This window comes from Austrofundulus limnaeus, unplaced genomic scaffold (genome assembly GCF_001266775.1).
Source record: "Austrofundulus limnaeus strain Quisiro unplaced genomic scaffold, Austrofundulus_limnaeus-1.0 Scaffold1754, whole genome shotgun sequence".
Taxonomy (NCBI): domain Eukaryota; kingdom Metazoa; phylum Chordata; class Actinopteri; order Cyprinodontiformes; family Rivulidae; genus Austrofundulus; species Austrofundulus limnaeus.
Window position 1 is genome coordinate 23,059 of NW_013954156.1, and position 15,459 is coordinate 38,517.

Sequence of the window (15,459 nt, forward strand, 5' to 3'; positions counted from 1 at the left end):
ATACATAAATTGAAGCTTTTAATGCCTAACTTTTTAAACAAAATATAATGCCTTGTATTAGTTACAAAGCAGAATATTGTAATTTTCTCTACCATATCTCTTAACAAATTACGCTAAACGCACATCCGGTCGATCTCCTCTGTGATTGGACGGGGTCGTCATGAATATTCTATGCACCCGGAAGTAGGGCGGTGCTGCGGTTTAGCTGTCGAGTCACCTCTGTCAAGCGGGATGGAGGAGGAATATGAGCTACTATAATGCTAAATAACGTACCCGAGCATCARAAAGCGGCTCAGTTAGACTGAATCCATCTTTCATTTCGAGTCACGGGAACGTTTTACTGACGCTTTGCCAAAAAATGATGGAAGAAATCGACAGGTTCCAAGTGCCTCCTGTGAACGGAGAGACGCAGCCCTTGGTAAGAGAAAAGACAAAAACACGTCTTATGCAAACCAGTCTTTACTGAATGCAAGTGCTTAAATTCATGTATCGTCGGTGCTTAATCGTCGCGGCGATGTCGCATAATAATAACAACAGTGTGGTTCCGAATAAACGGGTCGTATTTTTGCAGCTCTGGGACAAACTGGATCTTCTTGGGATGGGTGAAGCGACTAACTAAGGATGAAAGGATGGCGACTYTCGCCTTTTATAGATGTGATACTTAAATACACACGTGTACTAAGTAAATGCATTTCAGAGCAGTCATATTACGCACTTTTGACAAAATGGTGAGTCTGGATGCGCTTTTACCCCTGTCAATAGCCGATACTATTTTTACATTTCGTCATTTGGTGACGTGTGGTTTGGGTCGGGGTGGGTGTCAGACCAAATGTTAGAAACASATCTTTGTGCCTGAGCAGCTAGCAAACGCCTAGTTGGAAAAAAAAAAAAAACACTTTAATTGCATCATATGAGCCAAAGATATTTCCAGCATAGTTTATAAATAGCTACATTCAAATGGCACCTTAATGCAGTTATTATTGCTCTGATAAATAATCCTGATATACTGKCCTTACAAATAAAACAGTGTCTAACACATGCTGGTGTTTGCCTCTGGTGTTGAGACACATTACAGTTTTCTAATCTCCATTTTGCTTCCTTAGGTCTGTTTTTGAGGATGTGTAATGATTAAAAAACAACACAGGAAACCTTTAAAAAGTACCAAAAGTGTCTTTCAGAGCCACAGTCACCACGCTCCATTCCTGTGCTTCATTTGATCCTATTTTTCCTCAATTAAATTAAAWTTTAAATGTTAATTTAATTCTAAATATCCAGATTGAGACCAGCATGTCAGTGGTCAGCATCTTCTTTTCATATTCTCAACATTATACTTTCTAAGCAGACTTTTAAAAACACAGATCTAATAGAGCACTTTGGGTCTATTAAGTGTCTTTTGTTTCAGACAGTCCTGTCAGACACGCCTCCACATTGTCTGACCATATCAGAAGCCCAGGTGCTGTGGCACACATGATTGTGCATTTTCATGCTAATATCTTCAGTGGTTGTTGTTCCTGAACTGCATAAATGCACCTTGCATCTGCTAATTTCACACAAATGAAAACTGCTTTGAATAAAACATTTAGAGACGGTCTTAAGGTTACTGTTTATATATGTATAGTTTTGTTAATCAAACATAAAATAACACTTAGGTAGAGAATGATAGTGATTTACTGAAGGCGGCACTATAACTACTGTGCTCCACYCTCAGACTGTAGTGTTGTAATTGTCAAACATATAGAAAGCGTTCAGCTGTTTTAATGGTCACCTGATCTACTGTGCTTCACTGCCATTGGTCAGTTGGTGTCCATAGTGTATAATCCTACCAATCACTTGGTGTTTATGCTGTGTCAGCAGCCTCCAGAAACAGGAAAGCATCTCCAGAGGGAGGACAAACAGCTGAAACTGAAACAAGGAGTGGTTTATTTTATTTTTTTTAATATGGGATCAGGAGCAAGTAAATATGTCTAAAGCTATACTAAAGTCAGGATAAGACTGTTTTTGCTTTGTTATACCCGCTTCTTCATTATTAAGTCATATTTTAAGAAATGCTAGGAAATCCTGACACAAACAGCTTTGCACGGAATCCCGTTTTGTACTACACTGGTTCATCTCGTGTGGAAAAAAAAATCAAAAGGGTTTATTTGAAAGTTGCTGTGATTCTGTAAAAGACAGAGAGAGATATTGTACCTAATGATCTGAGGAAAGGGCCTGTCAGAAAGCAGAAAATGTTGCTGCTTGTTACTTTGGGAATAAGTTACGTGTGCATGATTTCACAACATCTACCAGTGTGTGTGTGTGTGTCATTTTCTCAGTTGGAGCGTTCATAAATTATTCCAGCTAAGGGAACGGTGCATCATCAACAGATGAAAATGAGGCTATTGATGAAAGCGATATTGGTTATTCATACCACATTCTTACAGAAAAGTGAAAAGATGTGAGGAGGTGACTTTTCTGTCACGGTGAGGGATTCATCTCAAAGGTTTCTGCTGGAAATGAAAGTCTAATGACAACACTTTTTGTTACGTAGAATTCATCTGTTTAAGGTTCATTCTTTGGTTTTTCAGTTTCAAAGTAAAATGAGAAAAAAAATAATTTTTTTTTTTTTTTAGATTTTTTTGGTTTTAAGAAGTGCTATGTTATTTTAAATTTTATTTTTTTTTAACGGTTAAAGCAACAACAAGATTTATATTTTGTTAGTTCAACATTTCAGACATTCTGGCGGAATTGGAAATCGTGTCTAGATCATTACATTTCACTTCTCACTCTGGATATGTTTGTATCACATTGGGAGCTGAAATTGCTTTAATACTCTAAGTCAGTGGTTCCCAGACTTTTTGTCTTCTGACCCACAAAATATCCATGGCGAAAACTTGTGACCCCAAATATTACTGGCCTGAGTACATGAACTTCGTTAATAACCCTAAAAACGCAGGCTTTTTGACAATCGAAACAGTTTGTACACAAATATAAATACTTATTTATACTTATTTTGTGTTTTTGTAATAATTATAGGGAAAATATTACATTAGCAATTATTTTATTACCCTTTAAATTGATTTCTGGAGATTATCCAAGGTGCTTCATGACCCATAATTGGGTCCCAAGCCCAACTTTGGGAACCAAAGTGCAGTGGTTCCCAAACTTTTCAGCTTTTGACCCACAAAGACCTGTGCCCCCAACTATTTTTGGATGATAAACATTTGTATCAGGTCAACAAAACATGGGCATAGTAACAATATTTTTTATACTACATGTATCCATTTTAAATACACTAACCTCCYTTGTAACAACTAAGGCAAAAATGTAATTAATTCAGAAAATCTTTTCAGGACCCCACCTTGATGTTTCGGGACCCCACTTTGGGTCCTGACCCCAACTTTGGGAAACACTGCTCTAAGTTATGCAGAACAGGGTTTGAGTTCAGCCATTGCCAAAATCTTTAAAATGATTTTCTGCTTTTAAGCATCCAGCCACTGTAAACCTTCTTTGGCCACTTCTGTCATCTCTGATATCATTACAAATTTTTTAAAAAGTATTTTCTATTTTATCTTTTATAGCTGAAGCAAAAATCGAACATTGTAGATTTTTAATTACCGATAGTCCTGTTTCATTACATTTTTACATTTATGTTTTAAAAACAGACAAAAAAATCAGTCATTTTATTTTTGCAAACCAAAGAACGAACCACACATGAATTTGAATTGCATTGTTTCTGCTTTGTAGCACACTTCACTTATTTTGACTTAGCTTAAGGCTTATTTGTTTAAATTTTTTATTGTATAGTTAAACCTGTTATAGTATTTCATGTTGGTAATGTTTTTTTCTTGTAAAAAACAATTTTTACTTAATTCACCGTACTGTCTGTTGTGCTCATTGTATGTTTATTTGATGGTCTTTTTACAGCATTGCCCTCATTCATGTCCCTCCAGTCAGCCTCCCGTGCTTCTCTCAGGCTGTCACACTAGCTGACATCTCATTCAACAAATTCTCTGCCATCTCTTAAAAAAAAGGTCACATGAGCTAGATGTCCCACTCAAATCAAGTTGTTGAAGCGTTCACACACAGGTTTGTGATCATCAGTGTAAACTCCCATTTGGGTCATTTATCTGTGATGTCCAACATTTGTCTGTAATGTGAAAATCAGGCCTAAAACCGTAGTAGGCAGCCGGCTCCATCTGCAGAAAAATTTACTGTAACAAAAAAAATAAATAAATAAATAAAAATGACAACCAATTCCTTAGTTMTGCTGTGCCATCTGCTTGTGTTCTTGACACTTTCTTTTTAAACGTATTTCATGAAAAGCTTCTTAGATCCCCTGTTTAATACGTGTTTTTTTTTTTCTGCCTTGTGAGACTTGAATAGCTCTGTTGGTTTCTGGAGCAGGTTTAAATTGGTTCAGGGATTTTTTTGCCATGGAGCAAAATCATCCCCAAGCTTTCATAGCCAGTATAAACTGCCTCAGTGTTTGATGTTTAATTGTTTTAAGTGTCCATAAATCACAGGTTTGCTTTAGTTCTTGAACTCCAAATGGCTGGCAGTCTGCAGCCATGTGACTTGTGAGGGTCTTCAACAAGGGGAGGCCTGTTGGATCATCATAATGCGGGGCTCTGTGAGGAAAGCAGGCCAAGCACGGCCCAGCTCCCTTTTCTCAGTCTGGGGAAACCGTGGCTCCAACAGCAACCCCCTCTGTTTTCACACGGCCGCCTCCCAACAGCATCACCGCTCGCACGCTGACGAAAGAGACCGAGCTGCTAGCCCAGGCTAAACACTCGAGTCTATTGTTGCTACAACCAGAGCAGCTGCAGTGTTTAGAGTCGTCTTGTTTGAGTGTCGAACACAAACTGGTTCCACAGCAAGCTGTTGGTCTTGGCTGTCCTGGARGGGTTGAAATCCAGATCTCAGTTGTGAGTTGAATGCTTCCTCTGATCCAGGGTGTTTTGGTACCACTTCACAATAAGGACCCTTTATAGGTTGTTCATGTACTTTATCAAGCATTAACAGTTGTAAAACATTGTCCAAACAATGAAGATTCATTATTTGGCAAAATTAAGCCCTTCTGCTTTTAATTTTTTTATTAAGAACCATCAACATTCGTCTGGTGCAAAGTTGACCCAGGATAAAAGTTTACAATAAAACTAAATGGCAACAATAAAACTCAAAACTCAAAAGCTTAGAAATGTTTAGGGTTTGAGTTGTTTTTGTTTGWTGGCAAAACTTTATTATTTTGGCTCTTTTCTGAGTAGTTGTTAGGATGTTTTCTTTGATTCCCCTGAGATTAGGCTCGCTTCAGGTAAGATACTGACCGCTCATAACTACTCACCAAATCTGACTTTGAAAAATACTTTCTATTACTATGTATAAGAGTATTAAAATGGTTATAAATGCCAGTTATGTTAGTATTTTTGTATTATTACACATGATCAWCACTATAGAACACAAAGTTCCATAAAAGCAGACTGAAGTACCATCACAGGTTACAGTAGGTGTCACTGTTCACACACAGCTAAAGTTCTGCATTGTTTGACTCTTGTTGCAGGACCCTGCAGCGTCCTCCACTTTAGAGGCACAACCTGACACTAAAGGAGAGAGCGTGGCCATGAACTACAAGCCCCCTCCACTGCAGGTCCAAATAGGTATCATCAACAACTGCAAATGAACACAACACAATATTTTTGTATCAACTTGCTGTCATTTGTCAGTTTGCAAAGACTGGAAGGCATGGAAGAAACCAGCTCGTTGCTGTGTGCATGTTGACATTATAATTGTGTGCAAGTTTGCTTTAAAACACTGAAGATTATCGAAGGTGGAGAGAATAAGTGGTGTTCTCTGATTCTTATCGATTATATTTTAAACTGGTAAATTTATGGCTCATAGGGTTTAGACCAAGGATGAGCAACTATTTGTCCCAGAGGGCCACATATGGATTTGGGACTGTTATGGTTCTTGATTGGAAAAGAGTGTAATGCCCACTCTGTGTCGGGGGGTGGGGGGTGGTCTCTTCCTCCAGTGGAGTTTAAGTATTTGGGTGTCTTGTTTGCGAGTGATGGTAGGATGGAGCAAGAGATGGATCGATGGATTGGGCCTCGTCCTCAGTAATGAGGGCGTTGTTTCAGTCGGTTGTGGTGAAGAAAGAGCTGAGTCAAAAGGAAAAGCTATCAATTTACTGATCTTTCTACGATCCAACCCTCACCTGTGGTCATGAGGTTTAGATTAGGGGTTTTCCAAAAAAAATTGATTCACATCAGAATCGTGATTCTCATTTACAAAGATTCAGAATTAATTTAAAATGTCACAAAATCAGTAATAATAAAAAAATAATAAAGCAAATCCAATGGCTGTTAGCCTCCATGTTGTAACTACGTGGGACGTCCTGATGTCACCACACCACTGGTTTTGGTGCGTATGCATACGCAGAAAGCAACAAAACAAGAAGAAACTACAAAACTGGAGGAAAGAGAGATTTAACTGGGCCCATCGTCATTGAATGCAAAGATTTGAGCTCATTTTGCTGTACTGAATGAGTCTGAGTTTGACATGAGCTAGTGCGAGGTTCGCAAAATGAAGATGAAGCACTTTGGGAACACAACAAATGGGCTCACATTATCAGTTTTGAATGAAAAATCGATTTTGAGTCTAATCGGGGCCCCAAAAATCAGAATCGGATTGAATCATGAGAGAGTAAAATGTTTCCACCCCTAGTTTAGATCATGACAAAGAATGAAATCCAGGATARAAGTGGCCYAAATGAGCTTCCRTRGTAGGGTGGCTGGACTCAGTCTTAGAGATAGGGTGAGGAGCTCCGTCATCTGAGTGGAGCTCCAAGTAGAGCCGCTGCTCCTCCACATCAAAAGGAGTCAATTGAGGTGGTTCATCTTATTAGGATGCCTCCTGGACGCCTCTTTTAGAGGTGTTCTGGGCATGTCCCACTGGTAGATGGCCCCGGAGAAGACTCAGGACTTGCTGGAGGGATTATGTATCCTCTCTAGCCTGGAAACGTCTTGGTGCTATGGGGAGAGGGATGGCTTCTCRCCTAGACCATTTTCTCCACGACCCGACTACTGATGAGTGTGAGAAGATGGAAGATGAGCAAATGTATGGATCAARAGGCTAAACTATTTTCTTCCAAATATAAGAAGTGCAATTGACTGTYAATATAATTGTCATTATGTTAAAAGTTGACATGGTAACTGGTCAATAGAAATCTGGTACAGTAAGATGGAGAATATAAACTTTATATAAGTGATGTAATAAAACTGTTTACAAAAGCCTTTATTGGAAATAAGTGTTACACATTTACACATATTTTTTTTTCTGTTTCATTGAAAGAAATCATATTGTTGAGTTTGTCGTGTTTCATACCTGAGGTGAAATGACATTCAGCTGCAGGTGATTGTCAATGGGAGAGGATCTGTATCCTGATTTGTAGCTTTCTCATGAGGAAACTTCTCCTCTGTTCTTTTCTCACGACACAACTGCAGCTGAGTTCATCACTTTTTTCTTTCTTTTTTTTTTATTTATTTTTTTTTTACAAAAAGCAGCTTACAGTAGGTTTTTTTTGCAGTTTTGTCAGACATCATAAAACTAGCCCTGACTGCTTAAGTCCTCAATGTGTAAATCTTGGCAGAAAGGCCCATTGCTTTGTTCACTGCTCTATATTTCTGTGTGTTTTGTCTGATGATGGGGATTGAATTTACAATCCTTAAAAGCAACGCTCTGCTCTCGACAAACAGTAAGTCAACACAGAAGTCCATATCTTCATAAAAACTCTACATTTTGCATCAGTCTTTGTTTTTTAATATTTTGACACAACAGTAACTCATATCATTTACAAACTCCTTCTACAAGTGGATAGACCTACTGCTAGCACACAGAAAAGTCTACTGATTTCAACATCCACTTGCCTTCAAAATAAAAGCACTGCAAAAGCCAGTTTTAAAATAAAACCTATGATTTTGCACAATTWATTATTGATTTCTGATTTTTAGATTTAGTTTGTGTACTTCTTACTCTGTATTTGGAAAATAGGGTTTTGACAAGATAAGCTGACAAAATTCAGTTTAATGTCTGTGATTTATATTTATAAAAAGTAAATCCCAAATTAGACTTCCAATTATAGGAAATGTGTTTAGTCGAGTCCATGTATTTACTGATGACCTCACATCCTGTGTTGCCAGAGAAACAGAGGGACCTTGCCAGGAAGGCCTCGGTGAAGAATGGCACCGTGGGAAGTCCTGTCAATCAACAACCCAAAAAGAATGCCAGGACAAGGTAGCACCTTCCTCCGRGTCTGTGCTTCTCTCTTATTTGATCAGTTCAGACCCAAATGTTTCTCTTTGTGTTCATTTGCACCAGAAGCAATATGTTTTTGCACCATTCACTGCTKTAGTTGCAACCCACTGAAATGCAAAGCAGGACAACAGGGTGTGCTGCTTTTTAATGGCACGTATTGCTTCTACCCTGCCCGAGACGTTGTTGGATTTCTTAATCTTTCAACTGAACGCAATCAGGAAATAACGAGGCTTTCCTACAGAGGAAAAAAAAAGTTTTGAATGCTTATAGGAGTCAAAACCACTGAGCGTGAGCCCTTCACAGCTCGCAGCATTGACAAGTGTTTTATGTGTTTAATCCCTCTCCCCGGTGGATTAATGGAAATATAAGACAGGCTGTCCGTGGATCTGAACCCTGAATCTCTGAGACTGAAAGCTAATTTAGCACTTTTTATAATTTCACTTTGATAAAATAAATTTAATCCCCCCCCCACTTTTTTTTTTAAAGTGCTACACTTTTCTTACATCGTTTCCAGTTGTGACAGTTGTTGGTCACAAATTTTCAACAACAACAAAAAAATGTTCCTTTTTATAGGTTGGTGGTGCCAAACAAAGGCTACTCCTCTTTAGACCAGAGCCCAGATGAGAAACCCCTGGTAGCACTGGACACTGACAGGTAAGCAAAGAACAAAACATTAACACCACATCTATTAAATATCAGATAACACCGATAAAGACATAAACATTTAAGGAATAATGAGCAGTAACCCGAGGGGGAGATTTGCTCTGTTTTGCAGACCTCGCTCTGCTTTTTTTGGAACATTTATCTCTTGAATGACTTGACAGTGTTTAGAAGCGATCCTAAAAAGGGGGCAAAGCCTCTCCCAAGGCTCAGGATTAGAGCACAGCAGGGTGAGGATTTAGACAGCCAAAAGAGGCTCAGAAAGAGCACCCACTCCCCCCACTGTGTACCAGCAGGTCTGTATTTTGAACAGATGAGCCTCAGCGTCTGTGGCCCCAGCTCTTTGCTACATGGGGTGAACCCTCTCATTTAAAAGATGTGCATTAGCCCAAAAGGGCTTACGTCATACTCTCACTGAAACATAACACCTACTTGTTTATTGTTCATATCCGTGTGCATAGTCTTTGCATAATGTGTTCCTGTTCTTCTGAACGTTGCAAGACATGCAGAATATTGATTTTCTTTTTGCATTGTCATGAAGATACTCCACAAAGATTATATAAAAGGCCCATCATCATCAGTTTTGTTTCTTAATGTCTGAATAGTTGAATGAGTGGAACTCTTCATTAAAAAAAGAGGATAAAAAATAACCTTTCATCCCAGCACTTTTTTTGAGAAGGTAGCAGATTACTCGTTTTCCTCACCTTTTTCTTCACAAATGCAAATAAAACGAGTTTTATCTGATGCTAAATGTGCATAACAAACAGTGCTAATTTCTGAAAATCTGGCTCTTGAATTTAGCAAAACAGCCAGAGCAGTGAGTGTAAATTAGGATTTGTCATTATTAAGAATCCAATTAAGATTCCTTGCACGTTGCCAGAAAACTAAAAAATATTGAACAAAATTTGCTCTTATTTGCCGTTACCTCCGAAGATTTGTGAATCCATGTATTTCTCTTTTACTATTATGGTAATACAGTATCTTATTTGTGGTATGCATTTTTTGCTTTTTCCGTTTCAGTATAAAATCGTAAAAAGAAAGCAATCTTTTATTTTTTTATGTAAAAAATGTTATAGGGTTTCCCATAGTGTTTTATTACGTTGGAGGGGCGCCAGGCTTTACATGCCTCCCCGCCAGGCTAACGTTCATTTACTTAGAGTGGATATATCGCCCACAGAGCATGTGCTAAAAATAGCACTCATCATCATTGTGCAGCGGAACTAAAAACTATTTTAATACCCCTCAGCATGCAAAAAATAAAACAAAATTAATAGTCATCTGTACACTCTAGAGTCTAACAAAACGTTCAAAAATGGTGAGAGGAGGTGCTGAAACAGCTGCAATCTCTATGTAAAATAAAACTAATTAACAATCCAAATTGCTAGATTTTTGCTTCAGTTACAGTATCTAAATCCAAAATAGAATATACAGTTGTCGTTTTAATATATTGCGATACTGGAAATGACGGAAGTTGAGTTTCTAGTGGCTGGACGACTGCTTAAAAACTGAAACCACTGGAATAATAAAGTAAATTTGTTCATGGTAAGAAAAAAAAAAAACATGGTGAGAAGTGAAAACATCTGGTTCCGCCAGAAGGTCCCAAATGGTGCGACTTTGCTTTAACTAATAAAAAAAGTAGCCTTTTTTATTCTTGCGTCATTTTTTTACAAATTTAATTCTACAAAAAAGCACCAAACTATTAGTTTTTTCTCATTTAATTTCAAAAACCAGAGAATGAAACAGGTAAACAGGTAACATGTAAACAGGTTTTATTTGGTCCTTTTTTTATTAGTAAAATAATCCCATCAAATTTCATCCTGAACAATGGAGAAAAGACTCTTTATTTGCTGCTTTATTCATTCACAWGCCATGAGTCGTTTGTGCTGCTGTTCCATCATCCTCATTCTTTGGGTCTAACCTGAGGTGTCGCCTGTCTTTCAGTGATGATGACTTTGACATGTCCAGATACTCTTCATCAGGATACTCCTCAGCCGAGGTGAGATGTCTGAGGGACCAGGTATCTATGCACATCTTATATTGTTTCACAGCATCATCTGGCCAAACATCACCACCTTTGTCACGTCAGGTCAATGTGCACTGATTCAGCTTCCACATCCTGGCCCCTGATAGTGACCCTTCTCCATATTTTCATCCCTGTAGAATCCTCTTCATTTCTTTAGGGAGCACATGCTCTGTTCTTTGGCCTCTCATTACCATCAACAACCTCACTGTGTGTTGTGAAAGTTTCTTAGTTTGAGCCAACTTTTTTTTGTAGCTTTTCTACTATTCTGGTAATATCTTATTTTTTTATTTATATTTGTTGTGGCTTTTGCAGCAAATCAATCAGGACCTGAACATCCAGCTCCTGAAGGACGGGTACCGGCTCGATGAGATCCCAGATGACGAGGACCTGGATCTGATCCCCCCTAAYGCAGTGACCTCCACCTGCATGTGCTGCCAGGCTGCTCCTTCTACAGCCTGTCAAATCCAGTAGCCAATCCCCCTCCCCTCCCCACCCCACCCGTTCCTCCTTCCTGCCATCTTCACCTAAGGCCAGCTGCCGACCAGAGTGGCATCAAGGAAGAAAAAAACTAACGGCTGGAAAAGACACAAAGGGAAAAAACAAAACAAAACAAAGGTTTCTAAACTGAGAAAACGAGAAACTGAATGTGTGCAGAACCTGTGCATGTTCCTCCTATGGCAGGATCTGTGTGTCTTACTTCAATGTTGGTTCAGCAGGGATTCAAGTCATGGCCAGAAATGTTACCTCTAAAGAAGAAAAAAAAAAGTGCGACTTTTGCGTCTCTTCTGTTTGAATTTGATCTCATTGCTCGTGAAGTCTCTTGTTTACGAGGATCATAAAGGACCGTGCAACGCTCTGGGAGAACAAAAAGGGACGAGAACAAATTGACTATATGACTCGGTGTCATTACTGTGTCAGCAGACGTCTGAGTGGTCTTCTGGTACTTACTCTTGGATTATTTCCGATGGATTCAAGAAGACACGAAGTTCAGTAGTTGCCATTTTACGTCCTCTTTTCKCGTTCTTTGATCTCGTCTGCTTTGTCTTCCTTTGTGTGTGCATCTAATCACGCCCAGGAAAACACTGACAAACTGTCAGATTGCTTATAAAACACTATAGCAGCCCTTACACTCCACACTAAAGTAGTAACTGCTCCATTTTACTGAGACTGTACCACTGAAACCTGTTTTACATTTAGTTAAAAGATGCATGTTGCCTGTTAACACTGTGTCCCGGTGACAAACGTGCAGATATTTTAGTAGGTACTACTGAGCCACAGCCAAATCTTTGGGTTCAAGAACCACCGTGTGCTTTGTGAAAACAGAAGTGGGTCATTTTAAGTACACCTTATAGGAAAACACATTCTAATGAGTAATATTTGTTTGTCCGTAATGCAGCAGCCTTTGCCGCTGAAGGCTACAGGAAGGAAGGAACAAAAAGAAAGAACTGTAGAAATATACAGTTTTGGTTGTCAAATGAAGAATGTGGATAGACAGATGCCAAACAGTTTGGATGAGTTTTTTGAAGTAATAATGCCATTTCCTACGGAATTCAAAACTTTTCTTTTTTTTACACTTTTGTTCCATCAGATTACAAATGTGCACAAACCTCCTGAGTTACAGCATGAGCCATTTGTCTAATATATATATATATGTACAAAAAAAGTGTAAGTGTAGCACCTTCACCTGTTATCAGAGGCTTTTAACAGTTTTTGTTTCTTTTAGCATAAGCTTTGTAATAGTGCATTGTTAGTTTTTATGTTTAAATCCCTTTTACTAATACAGTGGAAGGCATAAGCTTTGCTTTATTTTATTTTATTTTTCTTGGCAGACAGATTCAACACTACTTTGAAAAGAGGTATAGAAAATAATGTGAGGCTGGCTCTCAAAATACAACAAGATTAGGTTTCCAAATTTTATCAGCTCCTTGGAATGTCATGTTGATAATTATTCCCTCCTTAATGATTTGACTAAGCTCCAAGCCTGCAGAAAAAGGCAMCTGATAAAGTGGAATATGTTTTCATTGTAATATTAATTTAAATTTTACATTTTTCTTGTGCAATGCAACCGAAACACTCCTGGTTTAACGGTTTTCACACAACAAATGAGATATCAGTAACTCACCAAATCAAGATAGAAATCGTGGTACACAATGAAACAGTGCTGTATGATATGTAGAAAAACAGAGAAAATGCTTAAAGTGGCAAATATCTGCCTTTAGTAAATATCTTCCTTGTTGTAGATRGCTCTTTGATAACATCAAATTGGAGAAAAAGTTCTAATCTGACCAGATTMGTGAGTTAATTATCATTGGGACCAAGACCAAAGTGGATTTCTAGTCATTATTTTTTTAAATTATGGCTCATGCAAACTTTTTTTAAATTTTTATTTATTTTTTGCATTATTTTCACTTTACACAGTTGTATAATGTAAATAGTGGCAGCAGTCTGGGATGGARTTCCTGCAAAAATAAGAGTTGCGCTGGGCTAACAGTTTTATTTCAGTCTAATGGCTGTGCAAAGGTTTATCACACGAACCACCWTGAAATCTCTGAGATTGGAGTAATCCAACTTTGTCTCGGTCCCATTAAGCTAGCTGTTAGCTCATCAGTCCAGTCTGATTCATACAGTTCTTTCTCCAATCTGAAGTTCAAAGAGGTTTCTACAGCAGTAAAAGAGAATCGTTCATATTTTCTTCCCCACAATCRCAATTCTATCACTTAAAGTCTGCRTATTTTTCTCAGACTTTCATTGTTTAAGAAAATCTGACAGAATTTCCGAGACACTGCAAGTGTTTTATGTCGAAGACACGACGCGTCCCTGCAGCACTTTGTGCACGCTCAAAAATAATTTTGTAGAAGGGTTGCAGCGTTATGTAGTTAGTAAAATAAAGTGCACAATAGAACCCTCTTAGCACAGTTAGCATTTTTACACTACTGCAGCTGCTAGCAGGGATGATTGTTGGACTGGTAGCTGTGCACAGAGTTTTATTTGGAGAGAAGTAGATTCTTTGACTGTTGCTGCATTTTTCCTTCCATCAACATCACAGCACTGGATCTGTCTACTGAGTGCAATACTCGCAGCTGATGTGTCAATTGAGGCGTAGCTTCACTAACTTATTGAGTTTAGGATGATTTGTTGTAACAGAAATTATTTATATGCAGTTGTTTTTTTATTTTTACTTGTTTAGGTGTGAGAAATACAAGCAGACACTTTCCATTTGTCAAAAGCTTGTCATGACGATTGTGAACTGGTTCCATTTAGATTTTAACAGTGTTACAGTTCTGTGTATAGTGCAACATATCAAAAAATAAATACTAGGTATTGCAAGTTTTAGACTGCTGTCTTTTTTTRCCCCCTAGTTCTAAACACCCCAATCAGTTATATTTCTGTATGACTTCTTCAGACTCCTTCATCCCAGCAGCAGATGACCCAAACAGCTCCTGGATGACGTGCTTTGTTGGTGAATTTTAGATGGATAAATGAGAAATAGTGAGTGTGAGGGGCTGGAGGGGTGGAGCACTTGTGATTAGCCTGGAGTTGATCCTTTGGGAGCAGATGGTGAAGGGTGGCTTACCTAGATGCCCTGGATCCAAGTAGTTAGCTGTAGGTGTCCACGTTGCAWAAAGCAACACTGAATCGAAACAAGTCTGAGGCTCATGCACCATAACMCAGGTGAGCAACGTGTTCATATGTTATGCAGCTAAAACAGTTGTAACTGCAGCGAAGCCGCATTTGAGGTTTTTTTTTATTCATAAGTTAGCTTGGCCTGATGTGAAACGTTAACACTGACCTGCCTCTGACAGACGGAGATCCGAAGCAGGCGTGATGTTGCTGAGAAGTTCTGCTGTTCTGCTGCTGCTCTGTGTGCAGCGTGTGCACGGATCTGCTCTTCCTGCAGTGTCCTCCTACGAGTTCACTGCCTACAGGATGCAACAGTACAACTTGGGACACCAGAAGTATGGTGAGTACTTTGATTTGATTAACAGACACTTATTTTCAAAAGAATGTATGCAACAGCTTGGGCACCTTTGCCTGCTATTTTTTTTAATCCATCCATCCATTTTCCTTACCCTCATCTTCCCGTTTGGGTCACAGGGATCTCTGGTGCCCATATCCAGCAGGCACTGTGTGAGGGGCAGGGTACACCCTGAACAAGTCCATCACAGGGCCACATAGAGACGAATGAGACAAACATCCATTCATGCCCTCGCTCACACCTAAAGGCTGTTTAGTTAATGTTTTTGGTCTGTGGGAGGTAACCGGAGTGCCGGGAGAAAACCCACACTTGCACGGAGAGAACATGCAAACTCTACACAGAAAGGTCCCGGGCCGGGATTTGATCTGACAATGATCTTGCTGAGAGGCAATAGCTCTACCAACTGAGTATATATTTTTTATAGCCAATAACAACCTGTAAAAAGACATCCAAAAAAATAWTTTTTTTCTTTTTTCCCTTAGAGATTATACAAAAAACAAAAACCCAAATA

General features: G+C 38.8%; 1 protein-coding gene across 2 annotated transcripts; it reads left to right on the plus strand.

Annotated features, from left to right (window-relative positions):
* Nucleotides 1-184: 184 nt before the first annotated feature.
* LOC106536283 (protein FAM219A) lies at nucleotides 185-14,305 on the plus strand. 2 transcript variants are annotated; one of them, XM_014033491.1, is made up of 6 exons: nucleotides 185-418; nucleotides 5,537-5,633; nucleotides 8,175-8,268; nucleotides 8,863-8,943; nucleotides 10,891-10,966; nucleotides 11,285-14,305. In XM_014033491.1, exons 1-6 carry the CDS (start codon nucleotides 359-361, stop codon nucleotides 11,441-11,443), a joined length of 567 nt encoding a protein of 188 aa, XP_013888945.1. In that variant the 5' UTR covers nucleotides 185-358; the 3' UTR covers nucleotides 11,444-14,305. The 2 variants fall into 2 exon arrangements, with proteins under 2 accessions (XP_013888945.1, XP_013888946.1); XM_014033492.1 differs by having other exon boundaries at nucleotides 10,891-10,945.
* The last annotated feature ends 1,154 nt before the right edge of the window (nucleotides 14,306-15,459 follow it).